The sequence below is a fragment of the Myripristis murdjan genome, chromosome 18, assembly GCF_902150065.1.
Source record: "Myripristis murdjan chromosome 18, fMyrMur1.1, whole genome shotgun sequence".
Lineage (NCBI taxonomy): Eukaryota > Metazoa > Chordata > Actinopteri > Holocentriformes > Holocentridae > Myripristis > Myripristis murdjan.
Genome location: NC_043997.1, coordinates 4,315,396 through 4,338,696, shown reverse-complemented (window position 1 = coordinate 4,338,696; position 23,301 = coordinate 4,315,396). Strand labels below are relative to the sequence as shown.

At 42.5% G+C, this 23,301-nt stretch overlaps 1 protein-coding gene across 2 annotated transcripts in view; it reads right to left on the bottom strand.

Annotated features, from left to right (window-relative positions):
* Positions 1-16,793, bottom strand: part of LOC115376390 (FH2 domain-containing protein 1-like) — a 41,022-nt gene extending 24,229 nt beyond the window's left edge. The window contains exons 1-6 of one of the 2 annotated variants that reach the window (XM_030075941.1): positions 16,612-16,793; positions 15,313-15,317; positions 14,779-14,780; positions 2,424-2,875; positions 915-1,088; positions 641-702 (exon numbers count right to left, since the gene is read on the bottom strand). In XM_030075941.1, coding sequence (XP_029931801.1) covers positions 641-702; positions 915-1,088; positions 2,424-2,720 — 533 coding nt within the window. In that variant the 5' untranslated portion in view covers positions 2,721-2,875; positions 14,779-14,780; positions 15,313-15,317; positions 16,612-16,793. The remainder of the gene's footprint in view (positions 1-640; positions 703-914; positions 1,089-2,423; positions 2,876-14,778; positions 14,781-15,312; positions 15,318-16,611) is intronic. The other variant, XM_030075940.1, reaches the window with a different exon arrangement.
* Between the last annotated feature and the right edge of the window lie 6,508 nt (positions 16,794-23,301).

The window sequence follows — 23,301 nt, the reverse complement described above, 5'->3', positions numbered from 1 at the left end:
AGAGACAAACCAGTCCTCAGGGGCATTTCAGCCACTTCATCTGTTTTTTTTTTTGTTTTTTTTTTAAGGAATTTCAGTCTTTTTTCGTGGTCAGTTTTATCAAAAATGTAAAATATACTCAGATTTGTACATAAAACAATCTAACTGCATTATATTTTGGTAAATAAATCTTCACTTTGCAGCACTAAAGTCCATTTTAGCTTGTCTCTGTCATCCTGCTGAGCTTTATACCGTCAATTAAATGTTTTATTTATTTATTCAGGTATTTATGTCTTTATTGATTCATTGATTTATTGATTTATTGCTACATGGGTTTGTGTTGCTTGTCTTGTCATTTTGCTGCTTCCTGCTGCAAACCTGCTTGTGTTGTTATTGGAAAAACACACAGCACGGGCAGAAAAGAGAATTTAAGGAATTCAAAGGAATTTCAAGGAATAATTTCTGGAAATTATCTGAAATGCAAAAAAGCTCATTTCTAACTATCGGTGGGCATTTTTTTTTCTTTGTAATTTTTAATTTTATGGGTATTTTTAGGGCACTTTTGAAGATATTATAATTTTACCCTGGTATGCACGTGTGTGTGTGTGTGTGTGTGTGTGTGTGTGTGTGTATGTGGTTAAGGTCACATGGCAAGGCTCACCTCTTGAACTGTTTGAGGAAAATCCCAACGTTCATCCCTCGCTTCGAGTCCAGAATGGAGACCTGAGCGAGAGAGAGAGAGAGCGAGAGAGAGAGAGAGACAGAGAGAGAGAGAGAGAGAGAGAGGGAGAGCGAGGTAGAGATGAATGGCTGTCAGTGTTGGGTAACGCAGCACAAGTGGAAAGTGCCGGACACACCTTCAGCAAACAGCAGCACACGCCAGCCCGCATGTCACACACACACACACACACACACACACACACACACACACACACCTCGTCCCTGTTTTCCCTGAAGGAGCCGCGGGTCTTGCCCCCCCTGGTGGGCGGGGCCCCAGCTTTTGATTGACAGTCGTTGTGGCCGAACAGCTCCTCGATGGTCTGCACGTCGATCTGGAAGCGCTGCTGCTGCACCTGACCCTGAGTCCACAGGTTGGCCCGCCCCCGCACCTGCACACACACACACACGCACACACACACACACACACGCACGCACACACACACACACACACACATCAATGTCCTCTGTTGTTTCCGGTTGTCTATTTGCTGTCATTTCTGGTTGTGGATTTGATATATTTTGCTAAATTGTTGCTATGGTGCTCTAGGTGGTTGTTATGGTCTTCCTGGTAGCTGCTAGCACGCTGCTATGCGTTCGCTACTCAGTCCCTATGATTTTCCTGATGGTTACTAAGGAGTTGCAAAGTGGTTTCTAGGGTGTTCAGGGTGGTTGCTAGGGAGTTTCAAGGCAGCTGCAAGGGTGTTCAAGGTGGTTGCTAGGTGGTTGCTAAATAGTTGCTAGGGTATTTGGGGGTATTGTAGGCTGTTGCTAGTGTGTTTGAGATGGTTGCTAGGGGGCTTCAAGACGATTGCTATGGTGTTCCTGGTGGTTGCTAAGCTGTGGCTAGGCAGTTGTTATGGTATCTGGGGCGTTGCTATGCGGTTGCTATGGTGTTGTGGGTGGTTGCTGGGCAGTTGCTAGTGTGTTCTTGATGGCGATTGCTATGGGATATGGGGGTGTTGCAATGTGGTTGCTAGGGTTTTTGGGGTGGTTGCTAGGGAGTTTCAGGGCAGTTGCTAGGGTGTTCAAGGTGTTTGCTAGGTGGTTGCTAAGCAGTTGCTAGGGTATTTGAGGTATTGCTAGGCTGTTGCGAGGGTGCTTGAGATGGTTACTAGGGGGCTTCAAGGTTTCTATGGTGTTCCTGATGGTTACTAAGATGTGACTAGGGTGGTTGTTATGGTATGGGGGTGTTGCTATGCGGTTGCTATGGTGTTGTGGGTGGTTGCTGGGCAGTTGCTAGTGTGTTCCTGATTGCTATGGTATCTGTGGGTGTTACAGTGTGGTTGCTAGGGTTTTTGGGGTGGTTTCCAGGCTTCTGGTTGGGTGTTTAGGACGGTAAGTCCGATCGCTTTGAAAATTGACACCCCACTTCTCCTCCGCAAGACGCACATTTTTCGTATTTTCATTTGTACGTGACACAAAATCTGTGCAACGTAGAGCCTGACAAAAAATTGCCCATTCACTGCGAATGGGCCAATATTTGGCTTTAACTAGAATTGCAAAAATTTAGTAAGTCAGATTGCTTATAAAAGTGACAGCACACTTCTCAGAGTCAGGCTGCATGTTTTTCATATTTAGTGTGGGGGGATGGGGGGTGGGGGTGGGGAGGGCGAAACCTGCAGGTGGAGTAGCGCATTGAAATTTGTCTGGAATACATAATAATAATAAGTATGCAAGAGAATAAGACGAAGACTAAAGATGTGTTTTATGTGGGTGTGGCTCACCTGGTCCTCTGGGATGGTCTTCCAGAAAAAGCTCCTCACCCTCTTCTTCCTCATCAGGCCTCCCCCGGGGTCTCCCAGGCCCGGGGCCAGGGGCGGAGGAGGAGGGGGAGGGGGAGGAGGAGCGGGAGGAGGAGGAGGGGGCGGGGGGCCAGGGGTCGCAGGTGTGGCCCGGTTGCCCTCGGCGACGTGGAATCTGGAAGAGGGAGAAGGCGGAGACATGGGGGCGGCGACGGCCCCGCCCTCTTCCTGGAACACCTCTCTGTCATTGGCCGGGGAGACGCTGCCCATCACGTGCATCGCCGCGGCGGAGGGGGGGAGGCGAGAGCTTCACTGAGCAGGGTTGCCATGGTGACAGGAGGGAGTGTGATGATGATGATGATGATGATGACGATGATGGACGCAGGTCATCGTCACGGAAACAGCGGAGAGCGTCCAGAGGTCAGAGGTCAGAGCTGGAGGAAAACAGAGAATAAAACAGAAACCAAATGGAGAAATCAGTTTCGACAAAATCACAGAGGAGGGAGTGTCTCTCAAAGTGAGGCTCCGGGACCCCCAGGGGTCCATGAGAGGCTCACAGGAGGTCCTCAGTAAAAAGGAGGAACAGTTTAGATGCTTGTTAAACACAAGAAATCTGATCCAGCAACTCCGATCTGACCTTTAAATACATCAATTTAATAAAAACAAATCCAGATATTGACGCTCATTTCTGATAATTTTGCTGTTTTTAAATTTTAATTTAAATTTAAATGTATATATTTATTTATTTATTTTATTTACTTTAATTTTTTAATTTCGTTTTCAAATTTTTGCGACAAATAAAAAATGAATTTGCTCAGGTTTCAAAGGGTTAAATTCACAATGAATTAAAGTCACTAGAAATTGTCACAGTACAAAAAGTATGAATGACTGTTTTGAGTCAACTTGGGGCTCCACAGCATGACAAAACAAATCCCTGGATTAACAAGAAATTAGTGATCAGAAAACTCCAGGCCGCCATTTGTTTCCGTCCCGTCACGCTGAGGGGGCTCGGCGTGTGACTGTGTTTAAAAAGCGTCCCGTGTTAACAAATTAATGTTCATTAAACATTCATACGATTGTGTAACGCTGGTTAAACAGTCGGTGTGTTGACTCTGCAGCATTCCTGCTTTGAACAAACCGAGACGTTTCTGTCACGATCCTTGACCACAAAAAAAAACAAAAAAAAAAAACCACAAAAACACAAAAAACACTAAATTTATTTATTTATTTTATTTATTTAACCTTTATTTAACCAGGCAGGTCAATTAACCCTATAAAGCCTGAACTATGAAAGAATTGGCAGAAAATTCCAATTTTTTGAATCTGAACCCTTTATTTAGTCCTATAACAAAATATATATATTAAAAAAAATTCAAAAAATATGTTCTTACACGGCCTTTCTGGTGTATGATATATGATATGTACTTGAAGTGCCAATGGTATGGTCCAGGGTGAACAGGGGAAGTGTTCAAAGGTATACAACAGTATTTTGGTCAAGTATTGATTAAACTGAAAACGAAAAACAGAATTGAAAATGTGTATCACATATAATACAAATGGCTTTATAGGGTTAAGAACACATTCTTATTTACAATGACGGCCTGGCAAGAGGAAAAAAGGACCTCTTGAAGGAAAAGGGGCAAGGGGGATAAAGAAAAAGTAAATAAAAATAAAAATAAAAATTACATATAAAAAACTGTTGTATTGTTTTTTAAAGTCAGTTTTGTCCTTCACTTCTTTTCAAATCAGATCCATTACAGAGAATAGCCTGTGGAACCTTTCACAATAAAAGCTCAGTCAGAAAAGATGAGAAGAGGAACCTGCTTCTGCTTTTGTCATTTCAAAATTTCACAATAAAAGCTGCAGCTTGAAAAACTGCAGCAAGGACCATTTAGACTCAAGTCTACAGGGTCCTCCCTTCAGTTTTAGTGTAACGTCCCTTTAAAAGCATGCAGTGTGCAGCGTGTTCTCTCCTCCTTTTCTAACTGCATGGAAAAGATCCCAGCTAACACAGTTACTGTTTGGAAAAAGGAGCTCAGTCACTTTTACTGCCAGGACATTTGACATGAGACACTTTGGACTTTTACTGCAGGACATTTTTACTGCACTACTTCTACTGCAGTCACATACCAGCAGAGGAACAGTACTTCTACTTCTACTGCAGTCACATACCAGCAGAGGAACACTACTTCTACTTCTACTGCAGTCACATACCAGCAGAGGAACAGTACTTCTACTTCTACTGCAGTCACATACCAGCAGAGGAACAGTACTTCTACTTCTACTGCAGTCAGATATGGGTCAAACTATTCTTGGGTGGGCAGACAATGGTAACGCGTGTGTGTGTGACAGTGTGTGTGTGTCAGTGTGTGTGTGTGTGTGTGTGTGTGTGTGTGTGTGTGAGACACTGCAGGGGAGGGAGGCTTCCTTGCACAGGTGAACAGGTGAGCAGCTGCTTCCTCTTCGTGCAACAGGAAGTTCACGTGACAGAGGAGGAAATCCCTGCACTGGTGACTTATTTAACACACACACACACACACGCACACACACACACACACACACACACACACACACACACACACACACACACACACACACACGTGTTCATCTTTAATTCATCACCAGGAAGCGTATATATCTTGACATGCAACTTCAACTTCGCACAGGGGATTCTGCCTGACGTGTGTGTGTGTGTGTGTGTGTGTGTGGTGTTACGTAACTCACTCTCACGTATCTGTGTTTGATAGCCTGATTTCTCCCCATCAAACTTACCAACCTAATCGCTCTAACTACCTGCTCTGCTCAGCATCTGTGTGAGTGAGAGAGTGTGTGTGTGACTGTTATTTCTCACACACACACATTTACACTGGAAACAGCAAAGGAGAACAAGAACATGTGTGTGTGTGTGTTGAACTGTACATTTGTATATTTTAATTTTCCAAGACGTAAAAACAGTTTTAGTTCACTTTCAGTTTCTCGTTTTCACCTTTATTTTTTATTTCAGTTTAAAATGTTTTTAACTCTTCATTTTAATCTAAATTTGAATTTACAATAATAACTTTAAAATATCAGCTCTAAAAGTCGGCTTTTAATTTGAACCAGTCAACAGTGACCGGAGAGATGGTTTTTTTTTTTTGGTTTTTTTTTTTTAATGTGTGATGTCAGGCGTCACTGCTGGGAGCTTTGGCCTGTTGGTGGCGCTGTGTTGGATCCCAGTGTCAACAGCATGGATGTGTTATGAGTCTTACAATACAAAGACACATGGTCAGTCTCCACCAGTCCCCTGTTTCATCCCAGATAGGAAGCAGTCCATAGACCCTCCCCATTCTTCAGTTATATTATTTGTATTATTTGTGTTATTATTTATTATCAATATGATTCAGTGGATCGTGTGTTGAGCAGAATTTGGCGGTGGACTCTGGTGTTTCAGGAAACGCCGCTGGTCGTCTTCTGCAAATTGTGTTTGTTTGCCGAAACGCAAAGAAACCTAAAAATACGAAAAATTTAAATGGAGTCTGGTGGCAGGTGCAGAGCAGCAGTTTACTGAGAGCAGAGGAGCAGCGTCTGTATTCATGTGATATCAAACACTGCCAATGAGACTCTGAGTGTGTGTGTGTGTGTGTGTGTGTGTGTGTGTGTGTGTGTGTGTGTGTGTGTGTGTGCTCGTGCATGCTATATTTGGGTCTTTTTCAGTGTTTCTATTTAGCCCATCTGTGTATGTGTGTGTTGTTAATGGGGTTTGTGTGTGTGTGTGCGTGTGTGTGTGTGTGTGTGTGTGTGTGTGTGTGTGTGTGTGTGTGTGTTAGATGCCAGGGCCGGAGCTGCCATGTGCTACCCTGGCAACTGGTCACAGCACCGCTGATCGCCATGGCAACAGACTGGCTTAAAAACAATGGCAGTTTGTTTACTTGGCAGGCAACAAAATCAGGGTCACCGTGTTTGTGTGTGTGTGTGTGTGTGTGTGTGTGTGTGTGTGTGTGTGTGTGTGTGTGTGTGTGTGTTTCCTTCCCTCTAAAGCCGCTGCAGCCTCAATGGACCAGAATGCATTGCAGCAGCGACAAAGTTTGAATTTTAGCAAAAGGCGACCGTCAGCGTTCGATTTGTTGATTAAAACTACGACAAAAAAGGAATCTGAGCGTTTTCTGGGATGGAAAAGAGAGGAAACAGAACCTTCACTGAGAAAAACTTTGAAGACACATCAGGATGTTTTTTTTTTTCATCAAATAAAAACGAGACGAAAATGTAAGAATCAGAGGAATGAAAACCTCAGATTAGATCTACCTGCTGTCAGCTGGACGCCGTGAACTGAAATAAAAATAAAAACAAGGCTTTACAAAAAAAAAAAAAGGAAGACAATCTGAAACTGTACGAGTCTACAAAATAACTAAAATAAAATTATACCGATTTTTTTTTTTTTTTTTTGGTTTTCATATTTGTTAGTTTATTTCATAGTTAAGCCGGTAACTTTAGGTAGATATGAAATCTGTCGTCCATTTTTTTTAGTTGTGGCAGTTTCACGCAGCAGACGGCGAATATCCTCGCTGATATTTCGAGCAAAAATCTCAGAGTTTCCAAGACTGAAGTCGTAAATTTATGAGAAAAAAAATCACAACTTTAGGAGAAAAAAAAAAAAAATTGAGATTATAAACTCACAAATTTAGGAGAAAATGGTGAGTTTTTTTTTCTCATAAATGTATGACTTTAATCCCAGAATTTCTGAGTTTTTTTCTCGCAAATTCTTGAGATTTTCTAGTAAATTTGCCACTTTAAACTCTGAGAATATCTACATTTTTTTTTCTTGTAAATTTCTGGCTTTAATCTAAGAATTTCTGAGTTTTTTCACACATTTTTGACTTTATAATCTCAGAATTTTGAGTTTTTTCTAGGACGTTTTTGAGTTTTTTTTCTTGTATATTACCACTGTAACCTCAGAGAATATCCAAATCTTTTTTCTCATAAATTTACGACTTTAATCTTGAAAATTCTGACTTTTTTCTCAGATTATCCCCGGCCTCCCCTGAGACGCCGCTGTAATAATGAGATGTTGTGCATGTTTTTTTTTTTTCTTTATGGATCAAATAAACTCAAGTCTCTCCTGCTGCATGATGGGAAGTTGTGTTGATGCAAACTTAAGCGTTCTGACAGTAGAAAGTTTGATTCCTCTGAGCTGTGCTGTGTGTGTGTGTGTGTGTGTGTGTATGTGTGTGTGTGTGTGTGTGTGTGTGTGGGCTTGTCAGTTTGCTTTTCTCAGCCGACCCAGTTATGATCCATCCACTCATTCATCCACCCATCCTTTGCTTTTGCTCCACATTCCCACACTGCCGGCCCTGACCTCGATACTGAGAGAGAGGGATGAGAGAGAGAGAGAGAGAGATAGAGAGAGAGAGGGAGAGAGAGAGAGAGAGAGAGAGAGAGAGGGAGATCTCAGAGGGAAACTGAAGTGACAGCTTGTGAAAGATGAGAGCGTCCGCAACAAGAAGCCCAGCAGGATGAAGCACAAAGGAGGACATGAAACAAAATAAAAATTAAATTAAATTAAAATTCATTTAATAATGTATGCAAATAAAAAGAATGCATATATAATTTAAAAAAGTCTGAATTATCAGTTTTTATTCCAATTGTCACTAAGAAGTAAGAACATTATGCCTTCACACACACACACACACACACACACCCTGTGGTTGCGACTGGCAGTGGGAATGGGATTCGTGTCCCGCATCCCGTCACCACGGCAACAATCTACCGATCAGCCATCGCACTCTGAGTCACCGGTTGCTATGACAATGACCACAAGCAGCGACTGTGGGGCCAACATGGCCGCCGCTGAAACTGAAAAGTCACACCACACACACACACACACACACACACACACGCACACACACACACTGCTCCAAACCTGTTTGAGAGAATAATGCACTGGCAAATATTTACACTGCAAATTCATTTGACCTCTCCTCTTTCTCTCTCTCTTCTCACACAGACACACACACATACACACACACGCACACACACTCGCAGGGTGATGACTCACGCTGTGTGACAGGCTTTATATCACAGCTGATTAATGAAACCGTGTGTGTGATGTCAGGCTGCAGGTTGAACACTCTCCCTGGACGGGAACAGACGTTTCTAATTCCTGCCGTGATGGAAGTTTTCAGGTCAGAACAGAAAAGTTTCGAGTAAAAAAATGAAACCTGCGCTCGCTGCCTGGCACCTGCCGCTCACTCGGTCTGAGGGCCGTCTCACACCTGAAAGTTAGTTTTCATGCCACATTTCAATGATGTGAGCGCACTAAAGAACTTTACATGATAAACCTGCGTCGAGTTGCTGAGATGATGGAGGAACGTCTGTACAGAGTGCAGAACCGCAAAGAGCAAGTTTTTGGTAGTATGTTTGCGATTGATTTTGCTATTTTTCTGGACTTTTTAATATAGTTTTTGGAAATATTCTTCTCATTTTTAGGTAATTTTCTTGTTTTTTTCTGGTCTTTGGCCTCTCGTCTGGTCTTTCTGAGCTTTTGAGGTAATGTAGTAAGATTAGTAGATTTTTTTTCAAAGATATAAGTGAATGGCTTCAGGTTCATATTTGGGTTCCTTATCGCTGCAGCCCTCGGTTTAGGTTAGCCTCGATTCACACTCGCACATATTAACCTGGGGTTAGCCCTGGGTTAAGGAATCAGCTTGGACACTGGGAACATAGGACCCTGGCAAGTTAGGACCCAGGGAACCTAGGACCTTAAGGAACATAGGTCACTGAACGTAGAACCTGAACCTAGGACTCTGGCAAGTTAGGACCCTGGGAGCCTAGGACCCTGGGAACATAGGACCTGAATCTAGGACACTGAGAACAAAGTACCCTGGTAACTTAGGATCCTGGGAACTTAAGACCCTAGGAACATAGGACACTGGGAACTTAGGACCCTGGGAACCTAGGACCTTGGGAACATAGGACCCTGGAAACATAGGACACTGGGAACTTAGGACCCTAGGAACATAGGAACCCGGGAACATAGGACCTGGGGAAGTAGGACACTGGGAACATTTAGGACCCTGGGAACATAGGACCTGAATCTAGGACACTGAGAACATGGTACCCTGGTAACTTAGGATCCTGGGAAGACCCTAGGAACATAGGACACTGGGAACTTAGGACCCTGGGAACCTAGGACCTGAATCTAGGACCCTGGCAGCCTAGGACCCTGGGAAGCTAGGACCCTAGGAACATAGGACCCTGGGAACCTAGGACCTGGGGAAGTAGGACACTGGGGACATTTAGGACACTGGAACCTAAGATGCGTCTGCAAAACGTTTACACACGTTTACACTTTCTCTCTGAGGAGTCACATACTGAATGTAAATACTCCAATACTCATTTTCAGTGAAGCCAAATTATTTCAACCCAGTTCTTATTGTCACACAGGCAGTTACCTCACAGTTCATTTGAACAAAATTAATGAACCCTGGTTGCCCAAAATAACTTAGCCCAAAACTCCACATCTGGATCAGAGATGAGAAGAAGAGATGAAAATTTGGGGGTTTTTCTGAAGCGAAGAGAATGAGCAAACTGCAGCACAGATCCTGTCCTGAAACACTAAAACACATTATTAGCTCCACTGACCTCAGACCATGGCACACACACACACACACACACACACACACAGAGCATCCTAATCCCTACCAGTCGTCACTGAGGTTTAGCTCAGATAGTTTCCAGCCTCGGCTGGAGGAGCTGGAATGTTTTGTCTCTGCCAGCCGAGTCGGTCCTGCTTCACTGTGACGTCTTTCTGCTGCTGATGGACTTTGACTTGGTCTTCGTCTTTCTCTTCAGACATGGTGGCTATCGCTGCTCATGTTACCTAACATTTTAATATTATTATTCTGCTGCAGTCCTTCCATCGTTTGTCTCTGATTCATCAGCCTTTTTAAAACTTCAGATCAATAAATGGGATTTTCCGTATTCCTTCAAAGTAATTTATGACATTTATGAAATGTTTGATCGTATATGAAAAAACAAATTCTCACATTTTTTAACAAAATGAACATAATAGGTGTGTTTTTAAAAGACAAACCATTAACATCAAAGTAGTAATAGCCACCTATGATGAGATGCACTGATTCTCCTCCTCTTAATACGTTTGTTGTCATGAACACAGAGAACAGATCAGACAAAGAAACGGATACCCTCGCTGCGAGCCAGCAGCAGCCAGAACGATTCTAAACTGACAGCAGATCAGCCAACAGCCAGCCACGTGTTTACTGTGTGTTCACTGTGGTGGCCTTCTGTTAGCAAGGTAATGATTTGTGTAGGTAAATGTGCAGATAAAGGAGATACAATACAATTTGGAGGAGGAGGAGCAAACATGGGAACACAGGGCCCTGGGAACTCTGGACCCTAAGAACATAGGATCCTGGAAATATAGGACCCTTGGAACATAGGATGTTGGGAACAGAGGAGCATGGGGACATAGAACCATGGGAACCTAGGACAGTGGGAAGAAAAGGACCCTTGGACCATAGGACCTGGGGAACATGGGACCCTGGGAATTAAGGACTCTGGGAACAAAGGACCCTGGGAAAAAAAAACACCCTGAGAATTTAGGACCCTGGGAACTTGGAACCCTAAGAACATAGGATCCTTGAAATATAGAACCTTGATCACTTGGGACTTTGGGAACATGGGATCCTGGAAATATAAGACCCAGGGATCATAGGACCCAGGGAATTTAGGACCCTGGGAACTCAGCACCCTGGGAACTTGGAACCCTAAGAAAATAGGATTTTTGAAATATAGAACCTTGAGCACTTGGGACTTTGGGAACATGGGATCCTGGAAATACAGGACCCAGGGAACATAGGACCCTTGGACGATAGGACCCTGGGAACATAGGACCCTTGCACCATAGGACCCAGGGAATTTAGGACCCTGGGAACATAGGACCCTTGGACGATAGGACCCTGGGAACATAGGACCCTTGCACCATAGGACCCAGGGAATTTAGGACCCTGGGAACATAGGACCCTTGAAATATAGGACCCTGAGAACCGGGGACTTTGGGAACATGGGATCCTGGAAATATAGAACCCGGGAACAGAGGAGGATTGATACATTCTCAGGTTAACAGCCAACAGGCCCACAACCAAAGACCACCGAAGGCTCCTGTATCAGAGCAAACTTTCACTTAGAACATTTAGAACACCTGGAACGTTCCTGCATGGATCTGCGGCTGTCAGTCTGCCTGTTACACACTCGCACATCATCCACTGACAGACACTGTTAATCAGCTAATTAGCCGTCAGATGGCGACACGGCGACTGGGCTGCCGGCTAAATTAAAACCGAGGCAGACGGCTAATCGGCTTCGTGAGAGAGAGAGAAAGTGACATGTGACTCACAGGAGGATTTTTCAAAGTTTCTCTCTGAACATCCTCACGGTGTGTGTGTGTGTGTGTGTGTGTGTTTTTTGGGTTCCTGCAGCTTAGCGAGCGGAGCGCTGCGCTCAGCAGGGAGCAGATCAGCGAGTGGAGCCGCTTCAGATCCGCTGGAGGCTCGTCCACGTGAGGCGACACGCCCGGCGGCTCCAGCAGCCACTTCACCTGCATGCACCAACACACTCAACCTGCACAACACCCACACGCAGATATCGAGTGTGTGTGTGTGTGTGTGTGTGTGTGTGTGGGTAGAGTGTGAGGCTGTCACTGTTCAGCCAGTGCACACACCCACACACTCACATACACACTCACTCACCATGGAAACCCCAGTTAAATTCCCTGAGGAGCCTTATTTACCGGACAAACAATCGTAAACAAATGTGTGTGTGTGTGAGTGTGTGTGTGTGTGTGTGTGTCTGAGTGTGTGTGTGTGTGTGCGTGCAGCAGAGGGTGATTTTCGGGAGAGGTGGGGTGCTCAGCTCAGGACCCCCCACATTGACGCTGCTCTGGAAAAACCCTGCAAGCCGTTCCCAAACCGAATTAGCATGAAAAACACGTCATTTTTCTGTTAACAGAGTTTCATTTCAGTTTTGCCAAAAAAAAAAAAAAAAAAAGTTTTTTAAAAAGTGCCAGAACCTCCATTAAATCCTCTCTGGAGTTCAGTGGAGGTTTTTTTTTTTTTTTTTTCAAACTAATGAAGCTGAGGGAAGAAAGTTTATGAGGGTCAAGTTGACCTAAGTCGTCCGTCTGAGCATCGCTTGTCCCCGCGGTTACCATGGCAACAGACAGAAAAGAAGGAAGGAAGAAAGAATTTGACAAGTAAAAATGAAAGACAGAGAGAAAGAGAGAGAGAGAGAGAAGGGGCATTTTCTGTTCTCGCTTCAACAGCATTTTTAATAAACAGCCATGGAAATGAAGTCTTATTAAAGGTGCATTACACAGAATTGACAAAAAAGTAGAATAAGCACTAAATTTGATGTTTTGTTTGTTTGTTGTTGTTGTTGTTGTTGTTGTTGTTTTTGCCAGTTTACTCTGAACGGTCAGCACTTCAGTGGACCCTGGGCAGTTTTGTGTAATGCACCTTTAAACTGTACCGAGAGACAGAGAGCGACACAGTCAGTAAACGTCCGCCTGTGCAGAATGTGGCGGTGCGTTCAGGGTCCTCAGCATCAAATCTGACGGTTGAGTCCGAATGGTTCTCGTTCCCAAAAGGACTCACTGATAAACTACATGCTAATTTTTTTTTTTAAATATTATTTTTAATTGAAATATTTTCACTCAGTCACTATCAACTAAGTATAACAGGCACAATAAGATGGTTTCTGTGCTAAACTGATAAATTAATGATTAATGCTAAATTATGATAAATCAATTAGCGTCCTGCAGTAAAAGGTGTGAGTTGCTGCACTGAAATTTTATGTGTTTTGTTAGTTTATCAAAGCTGCTGTCAAAAAAGCAAAATATTGACGTAAGATGTAGAATTTTTCAAGAAAATATGGAAAAAGGAGTTATTTTATTTTCTTCTGGGAGGAAAATGTCAAACCTGTCTGCTTTAAATTTTCACGAGCCAACATGCAGTTTGCCGTTTCTCACTGATTGGTTGGCCACAAACTGATTGATGTAAAATAATAAATCAGAAAGTAGCCTAAATATTGACGTGTTGACTCAAAAAAAAAAAAAAAAAAAGAAATCTGGCACCAGTGAAGGTCTCATTTGAACGAAGTCTGACCGCCCTTGATCGAAAATTTACTTGGCAATTCTGTGTAATGCACCTTTAAAATGCACTGAACTGAAACAGGGAAGAGACAGACATGCATGATGGAGAGACAGACAGACAGAGAATGAGACCGTCAGCCTGCTGCTCGGCGCGGCCCGTGGCGGTGCGTTCAGGGTCCAGGTGGGTCAGCAGGTCAGACTGAACCAGCTGACCTGCTGAACGTTTCCTCTTGGCCCTGCGGCGCTGCAGCGCTTCCTGATGCAAATTCGATCACACAGTTCATGCAGCAGCGTGTAATTTTGCAAATTCTTTCCACGTGCATCAGCCAAACCATCACTCTTCTTCTCCTCTCTTTTTTTTTTTTTTTTTTTTTGTGCAACACAGTGTCATGAAATGTTGTGGAATGAGCTCAAACTGAAGCTCGGCCTCCGCGGCGCTCGGCTCATCAGGATAAAACATCCACGTGTCAAATTTTAAATCGAGGAGTTTCCGAGGCGCTGACTCATGAACCTCTGCTGAGGAATCGTCAGGACAAACAAACAAGAGGAGTCAACTACAACTCCCACAATGCACTGCTTCAAGAAACAGCCGCTCACAGAGCTCCAGATTCTGCCTTGGAGCTTTGAGTCGACTTTATTTTTACTGTTTTGTTCCTGAATGCAACATAACCTCAGCCTTGATATCTCTGAATACATCTCTCCTGGCGTCTTCACCATCACCATAGTGACGGCCGCTCGCTGAGGCTCATGGGTACTGTAGTATTTAGCGTCATTTGAAAAACTGGACCTGACAGAAAACTGTGACTCGTCAGAAACGGAGCGTAAACATCTCTCAGACACATTGATCTCAAAACCCTGTCATCTGGTTCATTTAGAAGTTTACAAATTAAAAAATAAAATCCCAAACGGGGGAAACAGCAGGGAGAATCTTCTGGAAGCTGTGACTCACCTCATAACACAACTGTTTGTCTTTCAGAGGAAACAGCAGGTGAAAGCTAACGGAGACACCAGATGTTAGAATTTCCCACAGGCTCATCAATGCACCACGGGTTACAGCTAAAGAGTTTATATTTTATTAAAATAAGAGCGGCTGGACGATTCAGGAAAGGTCAGAGGTCAAACTGTGCAGTGTTTGTCTGTGAGCGACAAAACTCTAAAGTGACGGATTTTTTGTATGAAGTCCGGTGAGACGACGTCTATTTTATTTTATTATTTTATTTTATTTTATTTTATTTTGCTGAAAACGAGCAGCCGCTGGTTCAGGAGCTCCACATCTCTACGAGCTCAGATGAAGGGAATGTGATTTTAATTCTTAAAAAAATTGGAATCAAATGTGCGGATCAGTTTACAGCATTTAGCCTCACTGACGGCTGTATATCCCGCTCTGTTTAGCAGGGGTTCAGTGCTGCCCCCGGTGGACAAAACACCGAACTGCACCTGACTTTCTCCTTGTGCTCGATTTTAATTAAAAAAAAATTCTAATTCAGGAAAACAGATGAATGAACTAAAGCATAAAGTCATTGTGTGAATCTCAGCGGGACAAAAATGAGTAAATTAATAAATCTTCACACACCATAGGTACTGGTGATCCTCATGCCTTCAAAAACCTGCTGGAAACTTCCTGTGTCTCATTTAATGTCTGCACTTCTAAAACATAAAACATAAAAAAAATATGTAGATATATAAAATCTTTTACAACAAAGGTTAAAGTCCTGGCTGAAGGCAAACCAGAGCTGAGCCTGATTCTAACTGAACTCTATTGTAAAGTTATAAACCAGCTATAAACATCAGCTTCATGCTCTGTATATCGGAATAATGTTAAACTGCATCTTCCAAATCAATTAAAATTCAAATAAATAAAACATCCCACCTGCCTGCACTTACATATTTTATATATCTGTATTCCTGCAAATATCTTACTATGACCTCACCTTATTCTTCGACCTCCTGAAGACACACACTCTATTATAGAAACTGCAGATCTATGGTAATTTTATAGGAATATTATAGCCACTGAAACACTTGTGAAGTTTTCTCTACAAATCCCTGCAGGAATATTATAGGAATATTATTGCAATACCATGAGAACGTGACACACCACGACCGGCCGCTGCTCGCTAATTATAAGCCTCTGTGGGAATATTGTAGGTATTTATGGTGAAAAGGGGGGAAAAGCTGCTGTTCACATTTATTCGCGTCTCACATATATTTATTCAAAACGGCGAATAACTACAAATATTATAGGAGTGATACACAAATACCACAGCCAAACTATAAGCCACAGGAATATAGCCTAATCCTGGATTATAACGGATATCAACTCGGTATAAACTCAACCTGGGTAAACACAGACACGCTGGAAGGTACTCTAGGAATATTATAGGAATACCATAGCCATAAACATACCATAAAGCCGCTATAAACTCACTATTATTCACAGATTCGCTGTGAAGCCCTATAGGAATTCTCTGTCATTGAAAAATCGTCGGAAATAAAATCACTATAAAGTAAGACATAATATGTCAATACCAGCAAAGTAACTGTAAGCTGCTATGGGAGTATTATAGGATTATTGGAAGTTATGGTGATACAGCAGTGGAGGTAAACACAGGGAATGTGCAATAAAGTCTATGTAAAAATCACTATTGAGCACCATAGACACACTACAGGGAAATTATAGGAATATTATAGCAACACCAGAAAAATGACGCGTAATAAGATCATTATAAACTCGTTATTGAGCAGTGGAGAAATTAAAGTGATTAGGCGCCACAGACTCACCGTAAATAACCGCAGAAATATTACAGAGAGCGTTGAGATGTGTAGATACCGACCCGGTCTACAGTTTTAGTATTCCGGTGGATATTTGAATGAACCCTGGTGCGACTGGGAAACACTCAAACACTAATGTGATGTCAGGGCAGGTTAAGTGACCGAGCCTCTCTGAAATGCCTGTCATTTACAAATAAACAGAGAAAAGCGTAAAGAGAAAGAGAGAGAAATCGGTGTTCATCCGTGTAAACTTACCGGGGGAAGCGGCGGAACAGGCGCGGCAAAGATCCCCGACCAAAGTCCGTTCAGAAATGACGGATTTTTCTGCAAAATAGCCTTTATTTATTCCCGTTTCTCCGTTTTACACCCAAACGCACCGCGCGCCGTGCAGCCTGCACACTCACTGACACACCGGCGTGTATCTGTGTGTGTGTGTGTGTGAGTGAGTGAGTGTGAGAGAGAGAGAGAGAGAGAGAGAGAGAGAGAGAGAGAGAGAGAGAGAGAGGTGGCAACCGGAGGAGTCTGCGCATGCGTGATCACTCAGGTGGAAGGGAAAGTGCTCCCTCTAGCACACGCCCACCTGCTGGACGCACACACGCACACACACACACACGGAGGGAAGCCAGTCAATCTTACATTAAAGCCTTGAGAATGTGGTCGGTTAAAAATGAACGGGAATTCATTAGTGTGTGTGTGTGTGTGTGTGTGTGTGTGTGTGTGTGTGTGTGTGTGTACGGGCCAGATAAGGGCTGGTGGCTGCCCCTCCCTTGGCAAAAACGACAGGCCACACACACACACGCACACACACACACACACAGTCCATGTCATCTTGTTATCCTCCTGTGTCAAACTTGAAGGGGATTTGAGTTGAGTTGTAGTTTCTTCCCAAAAATACGCCTCCTGCTCCTCCAAAGTGTCTGCTGCGGGGAAATTAAAACACATTACGGTGTGTTAATCAGCTTTAGGAGTCAAATTAAAAACGCTGCGTGTAAATTTGTTTGATTTAGGAGCTGAAAGTGTTTGAGTTTTTTTGAAATATTAAGCAGGGAAGGTCCAGATGCAACATTCAGTCCATCCATGTGAGACAGAAGAACAGCGATTCACTTTCATGGAGAAATGACAGCTGCATGTGTGTGTTCAGGGCAGTTAATGTGTGTGTGTGTGTGTGTGTGTGTGAGAGAGAGAGAGAGAGAGAGAGTTTGTCCTGTAGTGAGAAACTTGCTGCTTTCCACGTTGCTGTTGAGATGTTTGGGGAAATGAGCCTAGATACAAGAAAACACACATTCTCTCTATTAAACACTCTCTCTCACACACACACACACACACACACAGGGGAGTGTGTGTTGTGAGTAATCACCTCCACTTTAAGCTCATCAGCCCAGCAGAAGCGGAGCCAGACGAGGCCGAAGGGAGCAGCGTCACAACAAGTCCACTTTCATTTTGGTTTTTATCCATTAAAACCAAAATCAGACTGAAACTCAGCTGGAACGCAACAAACACACACACACACACACACACACACACACACACACACACACACACACACACACGTGAGACCATCACTGGCAATTACGTCCATCAGTTTGATGCTGTTTGGCGTTGAAGTCCCCAAGAAACCCCAAAGTATTAACCCTTTGAGGCCCAAGAGCAGGCAGGCTCTTATTCTGAAAAGTTTCATTTACAACGATACAAGGAAGTTTATTGGTTATTATACAACAGGTTGTATAATTAAATTAAAACGTGGTTCCTTCTTTAACCCTGTGAACAAAATACAGTTTATTTATTTACCTTTATGAATTATTATTATTGTTGTTGCTGTTATTGTTATTGTTTCCAATTTTTTGGAGGGCAGTTTGGCAGTAATTTAATTTTAAATATGTAATTAGACATAAAGTTTCCTTTATTAAATACAATTTTTGATAATTGTCCAATAATTTGCTTGTAATTTTGTAGTTTTTTTGTTTGGTTGTTCATTTTATTGTTGGCTTTTTCTTCACCATTTTTCTGTTCACTTTCTAATCATTTTACTTTTTTTTATTTATTAATTGATTTATTTATTTTACAATTTTTGGTTTAGTTTGTGGTAATTAATTTTAAATATGTACTTTTTAGGGCGTTTTCTTTTCATTTTCATTAGTTTTTTCTTTACCATTTTTCCTCTTCATTTTCTAATAATTTTGTACTAATTAATTACTTAATTAATCAATTTCATTTTTACAAATTCTTTGGCTAATTTCAGGTTGTTGTTTTTTTTTTTTGCTAAATCATTCATTGGTTTTCTCTGTACTTTTAAAGAAATCAAGCAAACTTTCTCAGTTTGTAAAGCATTCATTGTATAATAATGCAAACAGAGAAAAGACATTCTTGGCATCTCAGTGAAGCTGCATTCAGACAGCGTTTGTCATTTTTACCTGATAAATCAACATGATAATCGATTAATGTTCAGTCCCTCAGCAGAAACACATCTTTCACTCACACTTTTCTTACAAAGGAAGAAACACAACTCGTATTTTGACTAAGGACAGTTTAATTGGCATTTTTTTAAATATAATCATACACACATTTGAAGCCTGAGCGATAAAACCACATCTTATTTCAGAGAATTTTTTTGGTCCTCGTCCGGAGCGTTCGGCCTCAGTGACGAACGCTGATGGACTTCCAGTTTTTTTTTTTTTTTTGGTTCAGTTCTGTTAAGATTTGTACAAACAGCTATGCAACAAAGCTAAATAAAAGGTAAAATACCAGTAAACAAAGGGCAAAGGCACGAGAAGCACTGCAGCTGAGAGAGAAGACACATTCATCCCTCCATTGAAGATACACAAAAAACAAAAAAAAAAATATACACAAAAACCAAAATAAAACAAAACATATATATATATATATATCACAAACTAGCAGTACTGACAGTTGTTTTTGAACACAGGATGCTAGAAACCGTTTTGCGTTCACATTCTCGCTCATAAAATGTTGTACAAACTTTTAGCAACTTGCGAGTTAATTAGAATCAATAAAGGCTGATTGTGTATAATTTTAGATTTTTTTTTTTTTTCAAAAATACGTAGAGTTCAGCCTTAGCTTCTGCGAGTTGTGGACGCAGCTGCCGGTGGATTTCATGTTAATGGAAAAAATAAACATCCTTTTCTTGCTGACTTACAAGGGAAAAAAAAGGAGAAGAAAATGTGAATGTTACAACGGAGTGATAGCAAAATGTTTTGGGCTGTTGCTGCTGGCACGAGGTCCAGAAACACGACGAGACACCGACACACAGTCAGAAAACAAGCGATTCAGTGTCGATTCACCCTCATTCCACACTCACTTATGCTAACAAATGCTAAGGCTTTTACTGGAGCAGTCGGGTGTCATCGGCAAACTTGATTTGGAAAATGGCAGATTTGCGTTTCAGCATCGGTAAAAGTGCAAAGAATGCAAGTGGAGTGTAAAATAAATACATAGAAATATATATATACGTTTATTTCTGGAGTGGAAACTGTAAACGCTGTCCGGATGGTCGGCAAAAGTTTGGTCTTGGTCAAGAAAAGCACAAATGCAGCACATTCATGGATTCTTTCTTTCTTTTTTTTTGAGGTCGGGGGTAGGGGCGGTGTTATTTTACTTGCAGTAAAATAATTTGGAAACTTGTTTTCCATAAAGTTTCAATTTGGCACAAGTGCAGAGAGCGCACAGAGTGGAGCCTGAAGATTCTGTGTCTTTGGCCCTGCGACTCAAAATAGTCAAAAATCACCCAAAAAACACCTGATTTCCTCCCAAAAACATGCACATTAAATTGTCCAATCACACCAAATTAACAAAACAAAACAAAAATCTGTCTTTCTCCCATTTTTTTTTTTTAAACCTAAAACAAACAAAACGTCCCAGTCTTGGCTGTGCCTCTGTGTTTCAGAGGAAACATTTTTTGGAAACTCAAAGCAGTGAAAGTCGCAGGTGAGGTTCGTCTGCAGGTAACCAATCAGAGCTCATAGTCTGGTTCTGTTCCAAACATCTGATTGGCTCGTGAAATTTGGGACATTCCAGTCTAAGTGACAAAGTTTGTTTTCCTACTTAAGGCTCATTTATGCTCAGCGTTTAATCCAGATATAGATGGAGCCTTCTGTCCGTCCTCTGCGTTCAGGTTTTCAGTAAAGTTACGGAAGAAACGGAGCAGCAGCAGAAATCTTGGGCGGTGCAGCCGACAGTTCAAGAGAGACCCGTCCATGAGCAAGATATGAAGAAGAAATTTTAAAAAACTGGTAATATTAGAGAAAAAGATCCTCCTTCCTCCTGTGGTGATGTGTTTAATGACCTCACAGGCCACCGTCCAGGTCCATTATTACAACCTCTTCCACCTCCATGTTTGTTGCTGGCAGAAACTTTGGACTCTGTGCTGCCCTCTCGTGGAGTTATTGCTGAACGTCCGTGCCGACGTAAAGGTTGCATGGAGGCGGTGACGGTTACATCGTTTGAGGTGGACGCATTTACTTTTAAAGGGAGCATAAATGAGCCTTTAATTGCGAGCGGTTTCAGTTTCGGTTCCGGTGGATTGGTACTTGCAGAGGCCAGTCGGTGTCTGATGGGTTTAACGTTCAAAGACGTCGCCCAAAAGATCAACTGAAGGTGAGGAAACAAGGCACCTGCGGTCACTGCTGGACAATATTTCTTTGGTTGTAGAAAATGTAGAAAAAAAAACCTCAACTGGCAACTCGACCAGTTTTCCTGAGTTGCAAGTGGCAAGCAAACAGATACTGAAAAATTTTAGTAAAGAATCTGTTAATTCAGTCCTAAAAATCCGGCTGGTACCCGCCAAAAGACCGCCGAGTCATCTTCCTGCTCCAGTGCGGAGGCAGATTTGCGGTGGAAACCTGAGCGAGAAACGACCATTAACCACCAAAAAAAGCACCAGAGAATCTTAGTGTTGTCTAGTTTATGGTTAACATTAGCTTAGTCTGTTGGTTTAGTGCTTAAAGGAATACTCCCAACATTTTGAGGTGAAATCCTCTTTTCACGACTCCCCCAGACTGAGACCAGATGTTGGATAGCATTTTCTCCTCTGTAGTGGTTCATTTCCTGTGGGTAGCATATCCTGTTAGCTTAGCATAAAGACTTACAGTCTATGGGAACTGATAGCCTCGCTCTGTCAAAGTGGGAACCTTACACTGTGTAAATCAGACAGCCTCAGAGTTGCTGTAAGGTTTATTTTTTCATTTTGACGGAGCCAGGCTAATGACTCCCATAGACTTCAAGTCTTTATGCTAAGCTAACAGGAAATGCTACCCATAGGAACTGAACAACTGGACGTCCAGAGGTGGAAATGGTGTCCAACATCTGGTCTCAGTCTGGGGAAGCTGGAAAAGGGGAATTTGCCCAAAATGTTGGAGTGTTCCTTTGCGGCTGCCTGGTGCATTCTGGGACTTAACGGTCGATGAGGTCAGTAGACAGCTAAGGTATTTCCTGTTATCCTATGTTGCTGTAAGAAATGTTTTGGTTCCAGTGAGGTCATAAAACTCAAAGAAAGGTTTGGTGACTGGTGCTGCTGCAGTGATGGGCGAGAAACAACGCAGAGATTTTTGGGACCTGCTGGGAAAAACTGCCCCAAACTGTTTCCTGTGTCTCCTGCTCTGACTGCGTTTACATGGACTTGAAGATCCAGGTTACGAAGCTTCTCCCTGTTTTAATCCTGTTCCGGATGTGGTGTTTACTCACATAACCATACACACACTCAGTGTCCACTTTATCAACTCCACCTGTATAATCTAATCTAATCTAATCCAACTGTTGTGCCATAAAGTTTCCTCTCCTGCTGCCTATAATGCTCAGCTTGTCTTGTTGTCACGGTAACAGAGGTGTTCATTCACTTCTATGTTTGGCATTGAGCTCATAGTTAGTGCTGCTGTTGGACTGGACTGCACTTCACTGACAGGTGTTTCCAATTTTCTGGCCCTCCTCATTGTATATAAATAGAGAGGACAAAAAATCAGAAACCCCTCTCAGTATAATGCAGTCCAGTAGCAGACCTCTGCAAACTACAACCTCAGTAATAAACACAGAATTAAAGTGACACATTCTGCACAATGTCAACACAAACTGAACATTATAAACTTTGTTAAAAGGTAGAATTGATGTTGATGTTGCACTGAACTACATTAGACTTAACAGGTGTAGGTGATAAAGTGACACTGAGTGTACATGGTAAATATTAGTATCCCAGTTCCTGATTCCTGCAGATGTCTGCGATGTTTACAACACAAACGGGCGGTTCTGAAATTGTTACTCTGATATTCCTTTGTAACTGTTAATCTTAAGTTAATCTTACAGTGGCTACTGAAAATGAGACCAGTTTGGCTTATATGAGCTTGGCACCACTGAATGCTGATATTGCGTTGCCGATTTGGCTTCTCCATTTTATTGCCGGCAATGGGAGAAGAGACTGACGAGAAAGATCAGGACAAGATGTAAACACGAGACAGCATCCCGCTTTCTGTTTCTCAAAATCTGGATCGGGGCTTATCCAGGTTTCTGAAATCGACATGTGATGTTTACACGCGCGCGAACACAAAAACTGCTCCTGCTCTTGGCGTCGAGGCAGGAGTCGTGTTTTTTAGGTGGTCGAGGGTTTTAAAAGTTCAAAGGGAGGCTTAGCGCCCCTCACACAGGATTAGACGGTTTTACTCCCAAACACGGCGACACCGAGGCCCCATCAGGACATGCAGCACAACCTCCGTGTGTGTGTGTGTGTGTGTGTGTGTGTCCATGTTAAGTAGGTCATAAGCAGGAAGTGATTGGACTGGGTTTGTGTGTGTATGTGCAGTGTATATATGTGTGTGTGTCTGTGTGTGTGGGGCGAGAGCAGGCTCAGTCAACAGGCAGAGAAAATCTCCCAGAAACTTAAAGCCCCAAATAATATTAATATATAAGACCTGGAGATGACTACACTTTGTTTTTTTTTCAGAC